This window comes from Dasypus novemcinctus, chromosome 5 (assembly GCF_030445035.2).
Source record: "Dasypus novemcinctus isolate mDasNov1 chromosome 5, mDasNov1.1.hap2, whole genome shotgun sequence".
Taxonomy (NCBI): Eukaryota; Metazoa; Chordata; class Mammalia; order Cingulata; family Dasypodidae; genus Dasypus; species Dasypus novemcinctus.
Window position 1 is genome coordinate 164,910,955 of NC_080677.1, and position 21,515 is coordinate 164,932,469.

General features: G+C 40.9%; 1 protein-coding gene across 3 annotated transcripts in view; it reads right to left on the reverse strand.

Moving 5' to 3' along the window:
- The window catches only part of MALRD1 (MAM and LDL receptor class A domain containing 1), a 688,615-nt gene that overhangs the window by 365,959 nt on the left and 301,141 nt on the right, over positions 1–21,515 (reverse strand). For all 3 annotated transcript variants that reach the window (XM_058297890.1, XM_058297888.1, XM_058297889.1), the window contains exons 26-27: positions 20,073–20,320; positions 13,024–13,315 (exon numbers count right to left, since the gene is read on the reverse strand). In XM_058297890.1, coding sequence (XP_058153873.1) covers positions 13,024–13,315; positions 20,073–20,320 — 540 coding nt within the window. The remainder of the gene's footprint in view (positions 1–13,023; positions 13,316–20,072; positions 20,321–21,515) is intronic.

Here is a 21,515-nt window from a genome sequence, read left to right on the forward strand (position 1 = left end):
TAAGTTACTTCCCTCACCAAAGTCTGTTGCCTTGTGTTGGAGCAAGATGCTGCCAATGTCTGTCAGGGTTCAGACTTCCTGGGCTCCTCTCTTCCCGGGGTCCATTTCTCTGTGAGCTCAGCTCCTCAGTTTTCTCCACAAGGTCAGCTGTAGATGATGAGGCTCTCTAGGCTTTGCCTCTCTCCACAAGGTCAGCTGTAGACAATCAGGCAACTGGCTCTGTCTCTCTCCCTAGGGCTTCTGCTGTGTCTAAGGAGCTGTCTCTATTCCTCTGTGTTCTTCTCCTGTGTGTTCACTTCCTGGGTTCCAGCTCAAAACTCCAGCATCAAAAACTCCAACTCTGTCCTTTGCCATGTCTTTTATCTGTGAGTCCCCACCCACCAAGGGGCAGGGACTCAACACCCTACTGATGTGGCCCAAGCAAAGTCCTAATCATAATTTAATCATGCCCAGGTACAGATCAGTTTACAAACATAATCCAGTGTCTATTTCTGGAATTCATGAAAAATATTGAACTGCTCCAGGGAGGAATAGGACATAACCAAGTCTGAGAAACTTAAAATGAGAAGGCATTTCCTGAAAGGATTTATAGAAATGCTTTAACTGGTAATCCTTTTCTTTTCTCTTCTTTTTAATATTTCCAAAATTGAAAGACAAAACCTTCCAGAAAAAAAAGCAACTCAGCTTTTTCCTTTCTCTTCTATTGAACCAGCTTATATTTCAGAAATGGGTTTTTTTTTTTTCTCCAAAGTGTGATATCATATTTTCTTAGGATTTTCATGTTGAGCATCTGCTTGAGAATAAGCATTTGGTCAGGGAGCATTAATTCACAAGCATCTTCACTTTTACATCATGAAGCTTCTTCACAGAGACTGTGCGTGAGGGCTGACTCACATTTACTCCTTCTGCCTGGGGACCCAACCCAGAGAAACCTAAGGACTCTTAAAATTGAGACCAATTGTGTCTATTCATTATACATAATTTCTCTTTCCAGATAAATTTCCTTTAAATTTTATTTTTATTAAAATAACACATTACTGGAATTTAAAAAGTCAAATGCTCATTTAAATAGCCCATGTCTCATCCTACACTAACCCTATTGACAAATTTTAGATAAAATAATTTTCAACTACTTATGTCTGGTATTTTCTATGTATGTCAATATAAGATATTTATAAGGCTGATTCTTGGTTTTTCAATTTTAGGCAACATTTGTTACCTCTGTAATATAAGAGATAGAAGCACAACTTATATTACTCCTTTCTCAACATGCATACTCTTCTCACCCTCCAAGCTTTGCTATCTGTCTTCAAACTGATAAGGGAAAACTATGCAAAAATATAGAGGGCTAACATTATACTCAATGTGAAGGAGTGAAAGCTTCCCCCTAAAATCAGAAACAAGACAAGATGTGCCAGTCCACCACTTATTTTCAATATTATCCTAGCCAGTCCAATACGGCAAACAAAAAAATAAAGGCCTAAAGTCTGGAAGGAAATAACACTGCCCTCCATAATAGATTCCATGATTATAAGTCCTAAGATATTTATGAAATGGCAACCACCAAGGCTAAAATAGCAAAGTCGTTAGACACGAAATTATCATGCAAAGATCAATTCTGTTTTAATATACTAGCAATGAACATCTGGAAAATGAAGTGAAATAAAATAAATAAAACACCATGACTAACACTAGCATAAAATACACAAAAGGGCAGAAGATACGTTTTTAAAAAGATGGGCACAACCTGTACCATCCAAACTACAAAGCAATGCTGAGAGAAATTAGAGTTGAAACATTGGAGAGACGTGCTGTGCTCACAGATAGGAAGTGCCCATATTCTTCAGATACTGGTCCTCCCTAAATTGGCACGTGTCGTGGTATCTCAATCATTACCCTTGTAGTTTCTAATCTTTATATAAAGACACACAGGCAGAGCACAGGAAGTAATAGCAGACAAAGAAATCAGTGGAAGAGCAAAAACCACCCATTGTAGATTTAAACTTACGTGATGGATTGACTTTTAGCAAAGACTTCCAGGCAATCAATAGGGAAAGGAAAATCATGCCAACAAACAATGTTGGTGCACCATATATAATATTAGCTCATGACAAATCAGAACCCTAACCACAAAATCCCACTCAAACTTATGAGAAAACGTAAGACAATGTATTTGTTACTTTCCAAAAGATTTCTAACAGAAATCTACTCAACTTCCTGCAGAAACTGATAAAGTGTACTTCAGCAAAGTAAAACATTTCTAATTACCAGAAGACACCATAAAGGAAATAAACAAGAAATTCAATTATTGAGAAAAAATATTTTTAAAACATATATATTGTTAAAACTGGGTTTATGATATATATCTATAACTCAGTACTAAGCAAGGCAAACCAATAAAAAATGGGCAAAATACCTCAGCAGATGCTTCATAGAGGAATATATAAAAATGGCCAATAAGTACACGTAAAAAGCCAGCAGGGAAAAGCAAATCGAAACCACAATAAAATACCATTTTATACACACTAGAGTTGCTAAAAGTAAAAAAGACTGACAAAACCAATGATGTGATGATGTGGAGCAACTGATAACTTTATACATTGCCAGGGGGATTATGAAATGAAACCACCATTTTTGAAAACTGCCCATTTCTTACAAAGTAAGACATGCATCTGTCCTATGATCGAGTACAGTTCCAAGTTTTTACCAAAGGTAGAACATATGTCCACAAAGAGACTAGTACACAAATTTTCATAGCCCTCTTTATTCACAATATCCACACATCGTGATATATTAACACGATAGAATACTATTTATCAGTAACAAGAAACACAGTAGTGATTTACTCAACAATATGGATAAATCTCACAAACATTATGCTGTGCAAAAGAAGACAAGGCACTGTAGAGTGTGCCCAGATGATGCCATTGATTAGAAGTTCATGAGAGGCAAATCTAATCTATGGTATTAGACATTAGAATACTGGTTGCCCCTGATTGAAGGGGGGCAATTCCTGGGAAAGGAAACAAGGAAAATTCCTGGAGTGACATACATGTTCTTTATTTTATTATGGTTTTGGTTGCGTGGGTGTATGCACTTCTCAAAATTCACTGTATTTAAACTTTGAAAATCTGCCATGTTTCACTGCATACAAATTATACTTCATTTTTAAAAGAGGAAACTAAAGAATAAGGTGAGAGATTTCAACAAACGTCTCATCAGAAAATGGGGGAAAGTGATATTCAAGGACATAGCTCAGCATTTTTGAGAATTCACGTAGGACATCAATCCTCAGGTTCACAAAACTCATCAAATCTCAAGCAAGAGAAATAAAAAGAAACATGCCCTAACTCAAATCAGAATGATTTAGTAGAATATCAAAGAAAAAGAGATGAACATAAAAGCAGTCTGAGGAAAAAGGACATTTCTTATGAAGGATTAACAAATAGATTAATACTGATTTCTTGATGACAGCAATAGTATTCAAGAGACAGTGGATAATTTCTGTAGAAAATATCCAGCAGAAAATAACTGCCAATCTAAACCAGTATGACTGTCTTTCAATGACTATATTGACTTGAAAGCATTTAATCTCATTTGACTTTACTACCAAAAGATCAACACTAAAGGAATTTCTTACAGATATATGTTGAGAAGAAAGAAAGTAATCGCAGAAGAAAGATAAGAGATGTAAATATAAACAATGAACAAGAAAACTGGATCTAAAAATATTAATGTATTTTCCTTTAAATTTTTTTACCTAAAAAATTTTATAGGCAGATTATGTACATTTAACTCAAAAGTTTGTATGAAAATTTTGGAAATTTTAAAATCATATTTTATTTTGGTTATCTATCTATATGTCTTTTGAAGCAGACAAAGTAGTAATGGCTTGGAAAGACCAAGAATCAGTTAAAATAATACCACTTGAGTATACTAATTTCCAATGTACTTCCCAACAAATAAAAGAAATGGTTTGGGTATAAAAAATACTACATTGTATAGAAAGGAAATTTTGATGGAGAAATGATGTAGTTCAAAATTAAGGTATTTTAAACTGGAGATCTCATCACTATAGCTGTAAATAGAGTACAACCAATTGCATTTCAGGTAAAGCTTAAATGTTCTAACACATTCAGTTCAATGAGAGATATTTGATTTTCATGTAATTATTTTTTCTTCCAAGAGAAATTTAATCTGTTTTATTTCCCTTATACTCAACCATTCAAAATAGCTTATCATATGACCTTTCTTTGGTTATTATTATTAAACCAGAATATATGTTTGGGCTTACACAGAAAAATAGTTTAATTTCAGTTTGACAACCAAGATAATGCAAAATAATGTAATTTCTTTTGTTATAATATAAATATTTCAGTAAGCATCAAGTTTATCAGAAACACAAAAACACATATTATTTAAAACGTAAATTGAATGGGTTGTAGTAAGATGGCAAATGTCATGTTTTATTTTTACATTTACAGTGAAATACCCAGAAGTGGCCCCTGCCCTTTCTTCTCTGTGTGCACTCATTCTTTGATGATTTCATGGTTATGGCTTTAATGCAGATGATTCCCAGTTAGACACCTGCTGTTCAGCTTTCTTCCTTGCTGTGGACTTTTATATCCAAATACTGAGCTGACATCTCTACTTGTCTAGCTCATGGACATTTAAACTCAACATGTCCAAACCCAAACTCCTGAAATCCCCCCATCAAATACACCCCTCACTTCTGCTGCTGGAATATCTATGCTTCGAGTTTCTCAGGCTACCACCCTCCCTGAAGGCCTCTCTTTCCCTCTTACCTCACATCCCAGCTTTCAGGTGTGCTCAAACTCCGACATCCACCCAGGAGCCAAGGGCCTTTCCTGGCCTCCACTGCTGCCACGGTGATGCGCTCCATGAGCATTTCTTGCTGGAATGGCTGCAGCCTCCCCTAAAAAGCCTTGCTGCTTGCACCCTGGTTACCACTCTGTGGTCAGGGTCTTCCTTCCTAAATGGAAGTCAGGTCCTCCACTCTTTGTAAAATATGTGGTAGCGCTCCATCTAGCTCAAGTAAAGCTGAAGTCCTTACAGTAGCTACAAAGCAGCCTCCCAGGGATGTCCTGATCTCCCTCCCCCACTTCCCCTAATGCCTCTCCTGCTCTATTGGGCTATTCCATGCACACATTGGGCATGCCCTGCCTTTCTACCTAAGCCCGGGATGTTTCCATGCCTGGGATGCTCTTTTCTCTATTTGCAAATTTTTCATTGTCTACTGACCCCTATTCTTTCAGTGTCTGAGTGGGTGTGGAAGCAGTGATGATCTTTGCCATTAGAGGAAAGCTACGAGTGGCCCATGACACTCGGTGATCATTTAAGTACTACCTGTGGTTACCTGGAAAGAAATATCCTTTATTGACACAGCCTGAAAAGGCCAGATGGCGTGCCCCAGCAGAGTACACTGGGCAGAGATAGTCAAGGACAGTGAGGGTGGGCTGGCTGCCTGGCATTTATTACCAGAGAACTTAGGAAAAGAAAAAGTTGATTCAGGCTAAGACCTTCTTCTTGATGTAGCAAAAGTCAACACAGAGTTTGGCTCAGCAGATTGCAGAATTATGATATAGTTTGAAAACAAGCCTGATGAGGTCTTTTAAGTGAAATCTGGGAAAAGTTGGATCTTGAAAATCACAGTAGAACATTTAGAAAGCTCATAGGAATACAAGTGACAACATGAAAAACCAAACCTCTGATACCAAATAGTGGGATCAATCAGGGTTTAAATGCAGATAACTTAAAATCACTCTACATAATTTCTTAGAAAATGATTTGATAGAGTTTGATAGAAAAATTGTTGCAGATTTGGAAGAGTGAGCTCCAGCATAGTCCTCTGGGACAGCTCTCCAAGAGACAAGCTGCCAATTCAGAAATCACAGAACATCTTTCTTGGTGACTTCTGAATAATTAGAGCACCTCTATGCGTAATTACAGACAAATCAACATCCAAATACATATGATAATTACACAACACCAAATGACAGAAGGTCGCTTTCTTTGTTAAGATACAGACCTGGATGCTATGCCAAACACAAGAGAAAAGTGGCTTGCAAGTGGCAGAAACTCATTTATTTCTCACTTCACATTTTGAGTTAAACAGTCATGGGTGGATGTGGCAGCTCTTCAGTGCTGAGGAGTGTATTAGTCAGTCAAAGGGGTGCTGATGCAAAATACCAGAAATTGGTTGGTTTTTATAAAGGGTATTTATTTGGGGTAGTAGCTTACAGATACCAGGCCATAAAACATAAGTTACTTCCCTCACCAAAGTCTACTGCCTTGTGTTAGACCAAGATGGCTGCCAATATCTGCCAGGGTTCAGGCTCCCTGGGTTCTTCTCTTCCTTGGACTTGCCTTTTTCTGGGCTCAGTTGTTTTGTTATCTCTACAAGGTCAACTGAAGACTGTTAGGTGAACAGCTTGTTTTCTTTCAGGGGCCTTCTCTCTTTCCTCACAACCAAGCTCCTCTATGTGCTTACTTCCTGGAGTCCAGCTCAAATGCCAACCTCCCTTCTCTGAGGTACAGTTCCTCTCAATGTCCTACTGACTTGGTCCAATCAAAGCCTTAATCATTATTTAATCAAGGAAAAGTAAAATCCCTGAATCCTATACATTCTAATATGCCCAGAAGAAAAGACCAGTTTACAAACATAATCCACTATTTCCTTTTGGAATTATTCAATAATATCAAACGGCTACAGGGAGCCAGATTCCTTCTCTCTTGGGGCTCTGTCCTCTTCAAACTCATGAACGAACACCAGAGCTTTGGCTCTTGCCATCACATCTTCACTCCAGACAGTGTAGAAGAGAGATGAGAAACCGAGGGAATGACTCTGCCCTTTAATGCTTCAGCTTGTAGGGTTCATTAAATATATGTTGTCATCCCTCTGGCAAAAATGTAGTCACATGGCACACTGGCTGCTAGTGGTGATGTTAGATTGATTAGCAGGTCTTTTGAGTCTTTTATTACTATCTTTTTTAGACTAAGATGGCATGTCCTCATGGAGAAACACAGTAGCAAATTCCTCAGTGAGACCTTCCAAGAGCTCTTCAACTGTGTTCTTATCTGTTTCTTCAAAGCGACCTCTACTTTGTCACAATGTTTTGTTTTTTTATCTTCCCTCCCATTCTGACTTGTTTGACTTTGCTTTCCTCATTACAACTTTTTTGACACTTTCTCAGCTTCTGGGGGAATCACTTGTTTAACGTTAAACAACAACCTTGGTACATATGAGAGGGACTCAGGGGATGAAGCCAGGACAGACAGACGCTGAAGTATACAGTGGCTTTGGCATTGTGAGGCTTGCCTGGCCACTGCCCCTCCATGGTGAAGTCCTCTGTCTCAACAAGCCATGAATTTCTCAAAACATTTTGGCCCACCAATTGGGATTTTTCCAATACAAGGTTTTGTTAAAAAACAAAAACAAAAAATAACTCTAGTTATTTTGGGGCTTTGTAAAGATATTTTTCCAATACAAATACTGGCCACAGAACATCACAGAAAGTGATACATTCTATGAAGTTTGGGTATTAGCAACCAGGTCGTATCCTGCTGGTAGAACATTACCTAGGGAACTATTTTGTGGAACAGGCTTGTGTGTTAGAAAGTGAACCTCTGTCGCCTTCCCCACCCACACGTACCCCATCAAGCCATCGTCTCTGAATGGCAGGACTACTTTGCAAAGATCACAGGCTGACAACATAGGCCACTGCAATCTCCTCGTTGTCTCCTTGCTGTCATAGGCAGCCTGTCAAGGTTTCCTCTCAGCCTTTACTGTGGCTGGTCTTTACTCTCTGTTCCTCATGATGAAGAATAACAGAAACCACCAAATACAGGTGTTGGGCATTCTGACTCTTTGGGGAGATCAGTTTCTTCATTGAGAGGAGGACGGGTAATGGGGGGCGGTACCCTTGATCTGAGTTACGAAGGGAACATAAGGAAGGAAAAGGACCAAGTCAATAAAATGCCTTTAGACATTTCACATCACATACAAACTGCCAGTAGGGAAGAGGAGGGACCGGAAAATAGAAATACGTAATGATCACCTCCTGTATGCCAGGCATCGTTCAAGACAAGCTATCGACCATTACTGCAATTATTTTTCAGATTGCTCAGAGGTAGATCTCAATGGGCCCGGTTTTGCAGACAAGAAAGATAAGAATTAGAGAGAAGTTAAGTAGTTTGGGTGATGTCATATAGGCTGTAAGATGAGTCCAGATCAAATTCAGGATTTCACACCTCGGAACCCATGCTCTTTCCAGTAAACACCAGGTATGGGGCATGCAGCTCCGTGGCCTTAGCCCAGTGTTCTCACCAGCCTTTCACGCTGCTGCCAAATATTTCAGGGACAAGAGGAGCCACGAAGAGGAGCTACTCGAATCACTTAGATCTCATGGCCTCACATGCATTTCTTAAAGCAAAAGTCGATTCCTATGTTATATCCCAAAACAAATTTATTGTGTACCTCTTATTTGGAAGTAGCTATGGGGATTAAAAATATCAAGTCATGATCCTTGCCCTCGCAGGCTTAGACGTTTATTAAATATCTGCCAGTCGCGCAGAGAGCATGATGGTGGCGCAACGTGCATGTTGATGTTGACAGAAGGTACCTTGGTTCTCTTTTTCTTATTAAAATTCATTAAACAATTATTTGTAACCTTCATCATTTAGCAATTAGCAAAATTGCCATCCAAATAAGCTCTTAAATGGGACTTCTAGGGACTCAATAATAACGTCATATTCTTTTGCTAATAAAGCCCTGGGTCTATCTGACTAATTAGAATCACTGATTCCAGAGTCGATGCCGTTCACCTGCACCCTCCTTAATAGAAACGTTTTGCATCCCCTTGTCTTCTCTATTTTAAGCTGCCCTTGATGGAGCTCCAGCCTTTGCACATAAACAGAGATGGAAAGTCAGGGTGAACTGGAGTGATTTCCAGAAGTATAGGACGTTGGCACTGCTGTGGAACACGCTGCCCTCTGCTCTTGTTCAAACCATGAGAGTCCAAGTTAATTGTTTATGCAGTAATGAGAAATTAAGACTCACTGAACATCTCAAAGTGCCCCCACATGCTCACTGTACCTGAGACATCAATACGATTTCATTAGAGGGGTTTTCAATAAACAATATGATAGAAGGATTATAATTAATGTAAGATAATTACATGCTTATGATCTCTGCAAGAAAAATGATTTTGTCAAAACAGACGGTAGAAACGTTCTTAATCAAGTGCAAATAATGGAGGCTTATTCTCAAATGTCTACCCCCCTGAGGGGAAGTGGCGATGACGATTACGCAAAAGGAGACAATTCTACTGAGTCGAGCCGAGCCCGTGCCAGGCATTAGCCCCTGGTCACCGCCGTCAATTCTTAGGAGGTCAGGGCCGAGCGCGTAGATGGAGGGGAGCTGGGCATGAGTAGAGCACGGGTCTGTGCCTTCCCATGGGCCCCAGGATATAATTTTATATTTCTATTTAAATCACGGTTCTTAACCCTTTTTGTTCCATGGACCCCTTTGCCAGTCAGGTGAAAACCATAGACCCCTTACTAAGGCCACACTATACTGTGCATTATTTTTAAAAAAATCACACCTACACCAACATATCCCCACAATAATAATGCTTTTTTTAAAAAATTTCAATTCAAGCTCATGGACCCCTTGTTAAGAACCCCTGATTTAAATAGAATGCAACTGCGATTCTTGGGAATTCACAAATTGCACTCCAACTAATGGAATCCAACAGAAAGGGAGAGAGGCAGAGGTGCCCAGGTGTTCACATCCTGTGCCTCCACCAGGAAATCATGAGCCACCTGACGATATCAAGTACTGGACACGTGGGGGTGCAAACTGAGGTGTGCTGTATGTACAGCATGTGCTGGATGTAAAGGACTTAGCAAGAAAAAAGAACTTTAGCTCATTAATATTTCATATTGGTTTTTGGATATGTTGGGTCAAAGAAAACCAATTAACTTCATGTGCTTATTTTCCCCCTTTTTCAACATGACTATTGGAAAATTTAAAATCTATGCACGTGGCTCACATCTGTGAGCCACAGTACATTTCTATGGTGCTCCTTCTCTCATTCACACCAACTTTCTTAAAGAACAAAAGAGGCAGTTTGACTTTTTATTTTTTCAGGTCCTTCACACTCCACCACAGCTCCTGTCCCTCCACCACCAACCACCTGCCCCGAGAGCACCACGACTCCAGCACTGTCCTCTGAACTCACACCGAAGTCATCATAGTTGTTCTGGCTCATTTCATAGTTGGCATCTGTAAACGGAGGTTAGCACTGCACTTTCACCAGGACATTGTGTATTGGTCAGCCAAAGGCATGCTTATGCAAAGTACAGAACTCTATTGACTTTTATAAAGGTATTTACTTGGGGTAAAATCTTATAGTTACAAGGCCCTAGAGAGTCCAACCCAAGGCTGCTTTCTCACCAAAGTCAGTCACCACATGTTTGAGCAAGATGGCGGCTGGTCTCTACCTGGTGTCTCCTTCCCCTCCGGGCTGCCAGTCCTCCCTCTCATGGTTAGGACTTGTCTCTCAGGGCTTCCTGTCAGCTGCAGGCTGGCACAGGCCTTTCTCTCAGGGCTTCCTGTCAGCGGCAGCCTGGCACAGGCCTTTCCTCTCAGGGCTTCCTCTCTCCTGGCACAGGGCTCATTTCTTTCTGGACTTTCTACACTGGCCTTGGCTCTCTTCCCAACAGTCTCTGTAAGCTGACAGGCAAATGGTTCATCTCCCCAAGGCCACAGAATCAAAAATGACAAAGTTCTCTCTGCTTTGGGGGTGTAGTCTTAAGTGAGTGTCTGTTTATATGGGACCACCAAGGGGGCGGGGACTCAACACAAGTCACGCCCTACTGACATGGTTGAATCTAAGCCCTAATCTCAACAGATAATTTCATCAGACAGCTCAGCCGAATCTAATACAATCAAAGGGTAGCACACCCAGAGGAAAAGATTAGGGTACAATGTAATTATTCTTTTGGGGGGATTCATCAATAATCTCAAACTGCCACACACAGGAGCATAATCTCAGTTTCTGGAGATCCAGTTAAAGGTACACCAGTAGCTTCTGGAAAGGTAACCCAGATGTATTCACTTTTCCTCTGCTCCATTTGACTTTAGCTCCAGAGCTGAGGCAACTAAGAAAATTCTATACCATTTCACCTCCATTTTCAGAACACTCTCAATGATGTACTGAAAGCATTCATTTTCCTGCAGCCATTCCTACCCGGTTATCATACTTTCTATAAACAAATACTGTATCTGCTTTTTGGCTCTTTTTGTATTCATTCTTGCTTGTTTGTTTGTTTTTTAAGAACATTCAACATACTTCAATGTATGTTCATTTAGTTAAAAAGTAAATACAAAAAAATGGAGCAGCCAAGGTAGCCCCCAGTTCAGCTCTGTCTTTCCTTTGCCCAGGGTCTCACAAGACTAATCGTCATGAGGACTCTGCAGGAGCCACCTGGCCCCTCGGACCCCTCGCATCGCCTGATCCATCTCTGCCCTCTCCCCTGCCATGTTTGTGACCCAGTCCCCCGTGTTAGGAACACGGCAGGCGAAGAGCCTGTTCAACTGTCAGCTGGGAAACATTTATCTAGAAATTTCCTCCTAACCAAACTAAAATCCTCTTAAATGAAAATAAAGGAAGAAATGACAAATTTCTGTGCAAAAATAAAGGGAGAAATGGCAAAAACCCTCCACGTACCAGTCGTTCCAGAGAGTTCACTCATAATAAAGCACTTCTGTTCTCATTAACTATGAGATAGCGTTTAGATTCCCAAGCAATATTTCTACTACTAAACTCATGGCTTACATCTTAGTATCGGCAGTAGTGTAAGTGTACAGATCTGTCCATTTGTAAGTATAATACTATGTATACTGTAGTTTCATCTGACACCCCCCACATATTATGTGGACTAAAAATGATGCTTACCATCCCACTTCTCACAACATTGACACTGTATATATTTTTGGACATCTGCCAACTCAAGATGTTTGTGGTGGTTTGAAACTGTATGTTACTCCAGAAAATCATGTTCTTATAGCCATTCTATTCCTATGGTTGTAAACTTATTTTAAGGAGGGTCTTTCGATTAGGTTACTTCCCATTAAGGCAAGAGCTTGGGTGGGTCTTAATCCTCTTACTTGAGTCCTTTATAAGAGGGATGAATATGGAGACAGAGAACAGAGAAAGAGAAAGCCACAAAAGCAAGAAGATGAAAGCAAGCAACCCAGAAGGGAGGGGAGAGAGCAGCAGGTGCCACCATATGCTCTGCCAAGTGGCAGAGGAGTCCAGCATGATCAGCAGCCAGTTTTTAGGAAAAAAGCATCGCCTTGATGATGCCTTGATTTGGACATTTTTCTCAGCTTTGAAACTGTAAGCCTGTAAGCTAATAATTTCCTATTATTAAAACCAATGTATCTTATAGCATCCACTTTCAGCAGCTTACTAACTAAAACAATGTTAACATAATTCTTCAGACAAATTACCAAAAGATGTTTTAGGCTCAAAGGGTAAATGAACATATCCAATCATCCAAACTATTTCAATCAATAAACTCAGTCATTCAACTTGGCATGTTCATAGGCCTAAAAAGAATACAGCAAATATTAATACATAACCATAATAAAGTCTAAATAAAATTAAATAACTGTTCTGGCTTTCTGATATTCTACTGAGGGAATAGATAGGGTTTTAGGACCAGGATGGTAAACAAAAAGGCTTCTCTTACCTCAGTGGTTTTAGAGGAAGGTGACAGGGGCAGGTAAGTATAAATATATGGAAGCTTGAGGACATTTGGAAGGCATTTTTAGAAGAGGAAAGACTTGAAGGTATTTTATTAGATTCAAAAGGGTTTTATGCTTTCTTTATGAAAGTAATGCATCACTCAGGTGTTCATGTGATTTATTTTCTACTTTTCGTTCCTTCCCACCTCCCACCCTACAGACACACCAAAAAACACGTGAAAATGTACCTGTTGGGAGAGGTGCTGCTGGTTCTTCCTCCGTGGAGCGTTGGGGGAACAGGCAGCCCCTCGTAAGCACGATGTCGTCAAGTGCAATGTCACCCAGGTAACTTTTCCCAACTCTGCCTTCGAACTGGAGCCGGAAGTCCTCGTCGCCGAGCAGGGAGAGCTCCTTCCTCTGCCAGAAGTTGCCCTGTTCCCCCGTGAGGTTCAGCAGGACCTTCGTCCGGTTGGCGGTGGAGACCTGCCTCAAGGTGAGTGCCCCAATGCCATGCCCGTACATGTGGTAATGGAAAATGACCTGTAGCCAAGAAACAGGGATTGCCCGTGAGAGCCCGATCCATCCATTTTACCACCAACGATCAATTAGCCCTCGTTCAAAGCATTCCAGAAGGAAAACTAGGCCCGCATGCTCTGTCACACCGCGAGCACTCACGCTGCGATGTTGGACCAGCAGCACACGGGCCCAAACAGAGCCTGAGCAGAGAGAGTGACCAAGGTTGACTTTCTTTCTGTGGCTTTTAAAAGTGGGGTTCCTACATAGACTGTTAATGTCCACTGTTGAAGGAATGAAATATTAAATAGGGATGATTATTTGAAAAGATTTTCAAGGATTCAGAAACGGTTGGGGCTAAAGATCACCATTTTCAATCTCATGAAAGTAAAATAATTTTCTTCAAAACAGCAGAGCAGCCTCTTGCTTGCTCTGTGACGTCCTAGTACTTGAAGCGCATTTTCAGTTCCGCGTGATCTCCAGGGCCCCCTGCCCATGCACCCAAATTTCGCTCAGAACGCTAGACCAGGCTTTAGAGCAGCAGCCTTGGGAGTTTTCCCTGAGTACAAATGAATGAAAGTCTTTTCAGGGATTAACATTTTCATGTTTCAAAGGTGGAGTTTACCAGCTTCTTAGTGTCTGTCATGCAGCGGGGGAAAATCACCAAAAACTTTTAGAGAAAGAACCACGGTCAGGAGTCCAGAGCCCTTCGGGCCTCGCCTTTTGTTGTTGTTAGTGAATGGAGGAAAACATCAACAGTGGGGAGTCTTCTTCACTTCTCCACGCAGGAAAGAGACATTGTCGGGGAACACCCTCCATTATGTATATTATGCCCCCAGAAAATGAAAAACAACAGCGCTTTAAGAGTAGAGACCACCGGCGAGGGACAGACACCAGGCTGATTTCGGAAGGCGCCCGCTGAGCACCGCCAGCTCGCGGTGCCTCCACCCGGCTCCCCAGCTGGTGCATCTCCAGCTGCGAGTCTAAGGCCAGAAGCGTTGCTTCCACGCTACGCCTTCTCAAAATGAGCTCTGCAAGCCTTCGGGTGCCCAGGCCCGGTGCTGCCCGGGACCCTTGCAGCCCCCTGGCCTGCTCTGCACAGGGGGCCGCCCCGGCTGGCCCCCTGTTCCTGCAGCTAACAGGAGGCTCCGCCTTCCATGGAGGAGCACCTGCTCTGGCTCCTGACGCCGTTCTCGCCATCAGTTAACAGACAAACGCAGACGGGCCTCGTTCCCACAGGGAGTTCTTGATGACAACGCAACCTCACGAGTGAAGGAAAACGAGTGAATAAACATCTGCTCAGTGCAGGCTTCTGCTGAGGGGTATTTTCACTGCAAATGTCAGGGTAGCTTTGAGGTTTGACCTCTCTCCTCATGCATCCCTCCCACCCATCCATCCCCCAAAAGGAAATAGGCCCAATTGGATTTTCACTGATGTAACAGCATCCCACAAGGTCAAGGGACAGACGATTTTCTTGAAACTTGGGAGGCTGCCCTGCACACCTGATAAACATGTTCTGTGTGAGAGACCCCTCCTCCCCAGCGGGCCTTCTCCTCACTGCTCTGTAGTCAATCTATATCATGAATATTCATAAAGCAAACCATCCATCATTAATTTTTTGACATCTTCTGGGATACTTTATTATTCTCACACAGGTGTTTAAAACAAGGGGGACCGTAGTCCTGGGGCCAGGGGAAATAGAGATGGATGAAATACTTAGTTTCTACAGTATGAAAAATAACTCGAACATTCTGAGAAGAAGCTTCTAAATAGAAAAGCTTAGATGTTAGATGAGAATTTTACATATTTCAGTTTAAAATTTCCTTAGCTTTCTTTTATTTCATAGAATTATGTTGCAATTTTCATAATGTCACCTATAGATTTATAGAGATAGATTTATAGATTTACAGAAAATCTGGCATGTTTTGGTTTTATTCTTGAGAAAGTACTGAATAATTTGGAAGGCAGCAAAACAAAACACATATTGGATTCAGACTCAAATTTTACCAACTAAATTAAAGTTTCATATTATTCTGTAGTATTTGTAATATTTTGTTTTAGTTATAAAATTCTGACTTGGGTGAATTATTGAAAAGGCAAAATGTGGTTTAGGTAGAATTTTGTTTTTAAGACAATATAAAGAAAAAGTACTACATTTGCACATTAAGGGATTTTCTACTGAAATCAGATATAGCTGACTTTAGAAAAATGTTTAAAAATAGCTAAAAACCATATATGTCAAACTCATTTGTCTCAGAGGAATTTATATAAAATGTATTATATGTATAAATCATCTCACTGAAAAGGCATTTAATTTTTTACTGTAAAAGAATAAACTATCCATGTATAATTATCCTGGAATGTAGAAAATATTGATGCCACTTGTAGACTGTGCAAAGTATTATACATTCATATACCTTTCTCAAAAGGCAGCAGCTTTCTCTTACTGCCCAGCTGACTCAGCATTTCTAAATGTCTTCACTAATGGTGTAACCCATTTGTTGGGAGAACAAATTATTTTTAAGTAACATAAAAATCTGAAATGAAACAGAATGTATAAGGAACTAGTGGTGAGCATTTTAGCTCATTAGCTGCTTTCAATTTTTTTCTTCCTGAAAATCATGGTCTCTGTGCTATATTTTCAAAATTTGCTGTTTTCTAATTCAAACTACTATACAGATATTCTTGGAGAACGAGAAAAGATGTTAGAATCAGGTCTTTTCATGGGCTATTAATTGCAAAATAAATAGGCTTCAGCTTGCTCACCTTCTCACCTCCTGCCATCTAATACTATCTGTGAGGCAATTAGTTTGAGGAAGAAATAAATCCTTGCTATTCTCCACAGAGTTTTTACAAAGTTCCCTTTGACTCTGGAGCCACGAATCAATTATCCTCAACGGCTGGCTAATGAACAACCCAGAGAAAAGCATTTAAAGTATTAAAAAGTAGTTGCATGTCATACAGAAATATGCACATAGATATAATACAAATACATTATAATAGATTTTATAAATATGTTACATAAATGGATTTTGTATATGTTACATAATTTGGTATTTATGATGACAGAATATGACTTGCAATTGCTTTATGCTCACAACGGCTCTTTTGGATGATTTTGGAAGACACAACTTGGGTCCCCAAGACTTGCAGGGAATGCAGCCGTAACCGCTTTGTCCCAAGCTCAGTGGCTACAATTTCAGGAGGGGGAAGAAACGCACTCGTGTCAGCAGGGGGTTCCCGCAGGCTGTGCTCCTGCAAGGGCCCAGCTAAGAAGGGAGGGAAGTGGGACAAGGAAGGATATGTGCCATTTCAAGCATGCTGCGATAGATGAGGCTGCATGCTAGCCTTGGCGGACTGGCTGGACACTTGTCTAGGACGCATTTGTTAAACACCTATGTAGGCTGGACATGACCATGAGCACCGGGCATATGGCGGTGAACCAGCAGACACGAGTCTACTCCTATGGCATCTGCATTCTAGGATGTACACAAAGAACAAAAATAAATAACCAAACGGGAGACTAATTCAAGTGGTGCTGAGTGATGAGGACAAGCAAAGCAGCGGGGGGAATGGAGGACATAGTTGGGCCGAGTTCACAAGGTAAGTCTTACCGTGAAGGCGCGTTTGGGGAGAGGGCCGTTGGGGAGGTGATGGGGTGGCCCATGTGGACATCTAAAGGGAGATTTCCTGAAAATTCTCATAGAGCCTTGCAAATAATGACAAGCCTGTCCTACATACTCTTTAAAACTTATGCTTGTTGCGACAGTTTGAAATTATTTTACAAATCCCAAAAAGAGAAAGATGATGTTTGTGAGCTAAATCCATTCCTGCCATTGTGAGACTCTTTCAATTGGACCACGTCAGTGAGGGGTGACTCAGATAGAGACTCCTCCCTGCTGTAGAGTCAGATAGAAATGAACACACAGGAAAAGAGAACTCTGCCTATTTGATCCTGCCAGGTGAGAGAAAGGAGAGGCTCAAAGAGCTGAGGCCCTTGGGAGAGACACGCCATATGCCTGAGAGCTTGCAGCCAAACTCGGTAAGAATGCGAAGCCGCAGAGCCTGCTAGAGGAGGTCAAGGAAGAGCAAGCCCTGTGCCAGGTTGTCCAGAGCTGGGTCTGAGAGACGTGAGCCTGCGGAGAAAGTGGATACCAGGTAGAAATCGCCGCCATCTCGCTTCAACACGTGGCAGCTCACCTGGGTGAGAAAGCACCTCTTACGGTGCCTTAAGTTAGACTTTTCACACTCTTGGAGCTGTAAGCTTTTACCCCAAATAAATCATCTTTATAAAAGCCAATCCATTTCTGGTACTTTGCATCAGGAGCCCTTTGGCAAACTAATACACATATTTATTTGCATCCAAGTATAAGAAGTTGGAGAAGCAAACCTGTTGTCCCTGTTTATGTTCAAGTAGAACTCTGTTATCAGCTCTACTCATCAAAAAGGACACTACACAGTAAGTGATCAAAAGAGCAGAGAGCAAAACCAACACAGGCCCCGGGGCCGTACCTCCAGTTCAGAGGCTCCAAATATTGGAGATTCCCTTTTCTGTAACCACCTCTGAGGACCCCATTTTACTACTTCATAATTCATTGTTTTCTCTTAAGAAGAACTCTACCATAGTCTTTCTGAGAATGTGGTCACCCCATAAGGACAGGGCCACATCTGCCTTCCTCTCTGTCTCACCCTCAGCAGTGGTGCCCATCCTCCAGCCACAGTTGACCTCCCCTGGTGACTGGCAGGCTAGCTCGCTTTCACTCTCCAGCTTCAGGTCTAGCTTTCCAGGGTACTTTCTCTACCACCTCTAGTGGTCAACTTGAAAGACCATCATGAATGCATCATCGCAGGGAGCACAGCACCTCTCATGGAGGCACAGGTCTACAGGATTTCTGCAACCCACTTGGGAATCAATTTGATGGAAGGACACCACATGGCGTGTGCCCCCTTCCCTCTGCCTTTTTTTCTAGACAGCTGGCTGAGCTCACTCTCATACTCTGATTGGCTAATGTCTCTTTCTTACAGAAAATTCTATTACATGTGCCTGAAGAGAGAGAGATGAGACTGTCCTATCAAAGTTAAACCATGAAATCAACTTTGGAAGAGATGGAAAAACTTCTAAGTCAGAATAAAGAATTAGCATGCATTGAGACAGAGGCATGGTAGCGTATCTATGGCTGGTTGGAATGAAATATAGAAAACCCAAGAGGTAAGCCCTTTGAATGGAGGCTAAACCAGAGATCTGATAGCTTCCTCCAGGAGCAGGGCTCCCTCTGTTGTGTACATGGGTGCACCTCAGTGTTGTAATTTGAAGGCATTACATCATTGTCTCTCTGATTCTCTGATCATCCTTCAACCTTCTGGATATATTGAGCTTTCCTTAAATATTCCTGCATTGGAGAACATACAAGTCAGGATTCATGAGTTCAGATCTTATGGCAGTTCATATTGCTCATTGCAAATGTAAGGAAATGCCATATTTATGCATCTATCAATGTGGTTGATTGATTCATGGACATTTCTTAATCTTTGTGTTCCTGTGGGTGTGAAGCCTTTTGTAATTAGGACCTTTTGAATATGTTATTATTAGTTAAGGTGTGTCCCAATTGAGTCAGGGAGGGTCTGAATCCTTATTAATGGAGGTCTTATGGAGGGATGATGCTCTGACACTGTGGGTCAGAGAAGCCAGACAATGTGGAAGCCAGAAGTGGAGAAGCCAGGAGGTGTAGAAGATGGAAGTCAGAGAAGTCAGAAGATGTAGGAGATGGAAATCAGAGGAGCCAGAAGGCATAGAAGATGGAAGTTATAGAAACCAGATGATATAAAAGATGGAAGTCAGAGAAGCCAGAAGACATAGAAGGTGGAAGATGTAGAAGCCAGAAGATGTGGAAGACAGAAGCCAGAGAAAGCCAAAAGATGTGGAAGATGGAAGTCAGAGAAGCCAGAGGAAAAGACCAAGGGCAGAGCTGGGAGTGCTGTGAGGTGGCACCAGAATGCCCCAGACACCAGGAGAAGGCAAGGCTTGCCAACGTCCTGATTGGGGATTTGCAGCCCCTAAAATCTTAAGTCAATAAATTCTTATTCTTTAAGCCAAACAGTGTGTGGTATTTTTCACAGCTTCTCTGGAAATCTAAGACAAGCTCTTGAAATCAAGGTTCCTGTGAATTTAAGTTTATATTTCATGTAGACTTAATTTCAGTTCCTCGACTGTCTCAAATCCTTTGTGGAATATAAGTAAGCAACCAAGCAATAAATGATAAAGTGGAGAACCCCTCAAATCACAAGAGGCTGCTCTGCTGGAAGATTCATTCAACCCTATTTATATGTTTAAGACATTTTCTCCAAATTTCCAAAGGATAATGACCAAATCACTTTTTCTTCCAGCCTATAAAACTCCTACATTTTTAGGACCAAGTTCAACCTTTCCTCTCTATGAAGACTTCTTAAAACATTGTACTGTGACTCATCACTAACTCTGATATTAACCCTTGGAGATATTTAACTCTATGCTATCTTTAATTTTTTTGTCTGATGGTAATCTTCATTATTTCAATATGTATGAAACTCTTTAAGGGGCAGCAAGTGCCATTTTACTTACTTTGTGTTATCCATGGTTCCCCCAACAGCTCTGAGGTCCTTCTCTTCCATCCTCACTGCCCCTTCTCTCTCCCTCTCATGCCCCAAGTGGCATCCCCTCAGCCCCATCTGGCCTCTGCCCTGAGCCTCCCCCTTTCAGTATCCGAGGGCCCCGCAGCAGGTGCACAAGCATTGCTGTGCTCTGTACCTTGCAGTTGGTGCTCCTCTTGCTTATGACGGGGCTTGAGATTCTGGCTGATCTCATGGGCTGCTGAGGAAACAAGCTCTTTATGAAGATGTAGTGGCCAGAGGAGTTTCGCAAGGTGTGGTCAGTGGCTGGCTCGGTGCCCGCAGAGGGGATGCTGCTAGCTTTCAGGTTCCAGTCAAAGTCGTCATCCTGGTCCTGCTCCCAGGCACAGAGGTCAAACTCAAAGTCGCAGCGCCCGCCGGAGGAACCTGAAAAGCATTTCCCAACAACGCTATCAAGAGACAGCTGGCTCTAAGGCAGACGAAACATAAGATAACTAAAATTTTAGAAAATTGTATAGTCTAAATTATAAACCACAATGTAAACCCAAATGTTACCTTGTTTGAAAGCTATTGTCTCAGTATCTGTACATCAGTTCCAGTAAATATAGTATGAATATGTAAAAAGATTATTGCTGTGGAAGGGAAAAGGGTTCTATGTTGGATATGTGGGAGTACTATATATTGTATATATAAATTACTGTGATCTAAAAAAAAAAAAAGAGACAGCTGGCTCTAAGGCAGACGATCCAAACTCACAGAACGATCCTGACAACGACACTTAATAATAATTTAGTTTGTTATTTACAGCTGTTTCCACAGTTCATGTAAGTTCATTCCTCAACTAAATTGGTCCCACTCTCAAAATCAATGAGAAAATATTTTAGCATTACACACATTTCCTCCTCCGAACACCTATTTGACCAGTGTAATTTATTTCTCCTCTTTCCTCACCTCTGGCATCTCAGGTCTTATTAGGGAATTTAGGATGTTAATAATCCTGCAGTGCAGTTTTGCTTGGAAAATGCCGCCTAAAGCAAAAGTTACCATTCATCGCCATTGTGATGTTTTAGCACAGAGCCTCATTTTATAGATGAGAAAATTGTGAAATAGAATATGAATTAACGCATAATAAACTGCAGAAATTAAATGTTGTTATATTAAATACCAAACATCTCATCTCGCAGCTGTTCTTTTAGCTATTTTATTACCAACTTTGTTGTGTTGGTTTTGACCCCTATTTCCAGGATTGCAAGAATCACTACACAGACTTAGACTTACAAATACGTGTGGTATATTAAAAAGCTGACAATGTTAGAAAACATTTATAAACCAAGCATTGTGCTATTAAAGGGTCATATAAAGATATGTGCTTAGGATACTTTTTATATTCTTTATTTGTTAAGTAAATATTCAGCATAAAACCAATGAGTGATTCATTTAATCATAAGTAAAAAAATGTACTGTTTATAATAACATGATAAAAACAAATCTTTATTAAGTTCTGTTGAAATGTTACAACTGGAAAATGAAACTCTGTAAAGTTATCATTAGATGTGAGATGGTATCCAAAGCTAAAAATACTTGAGTAGAGCTTAAATCATAGCAATTTGGAATGTATCCA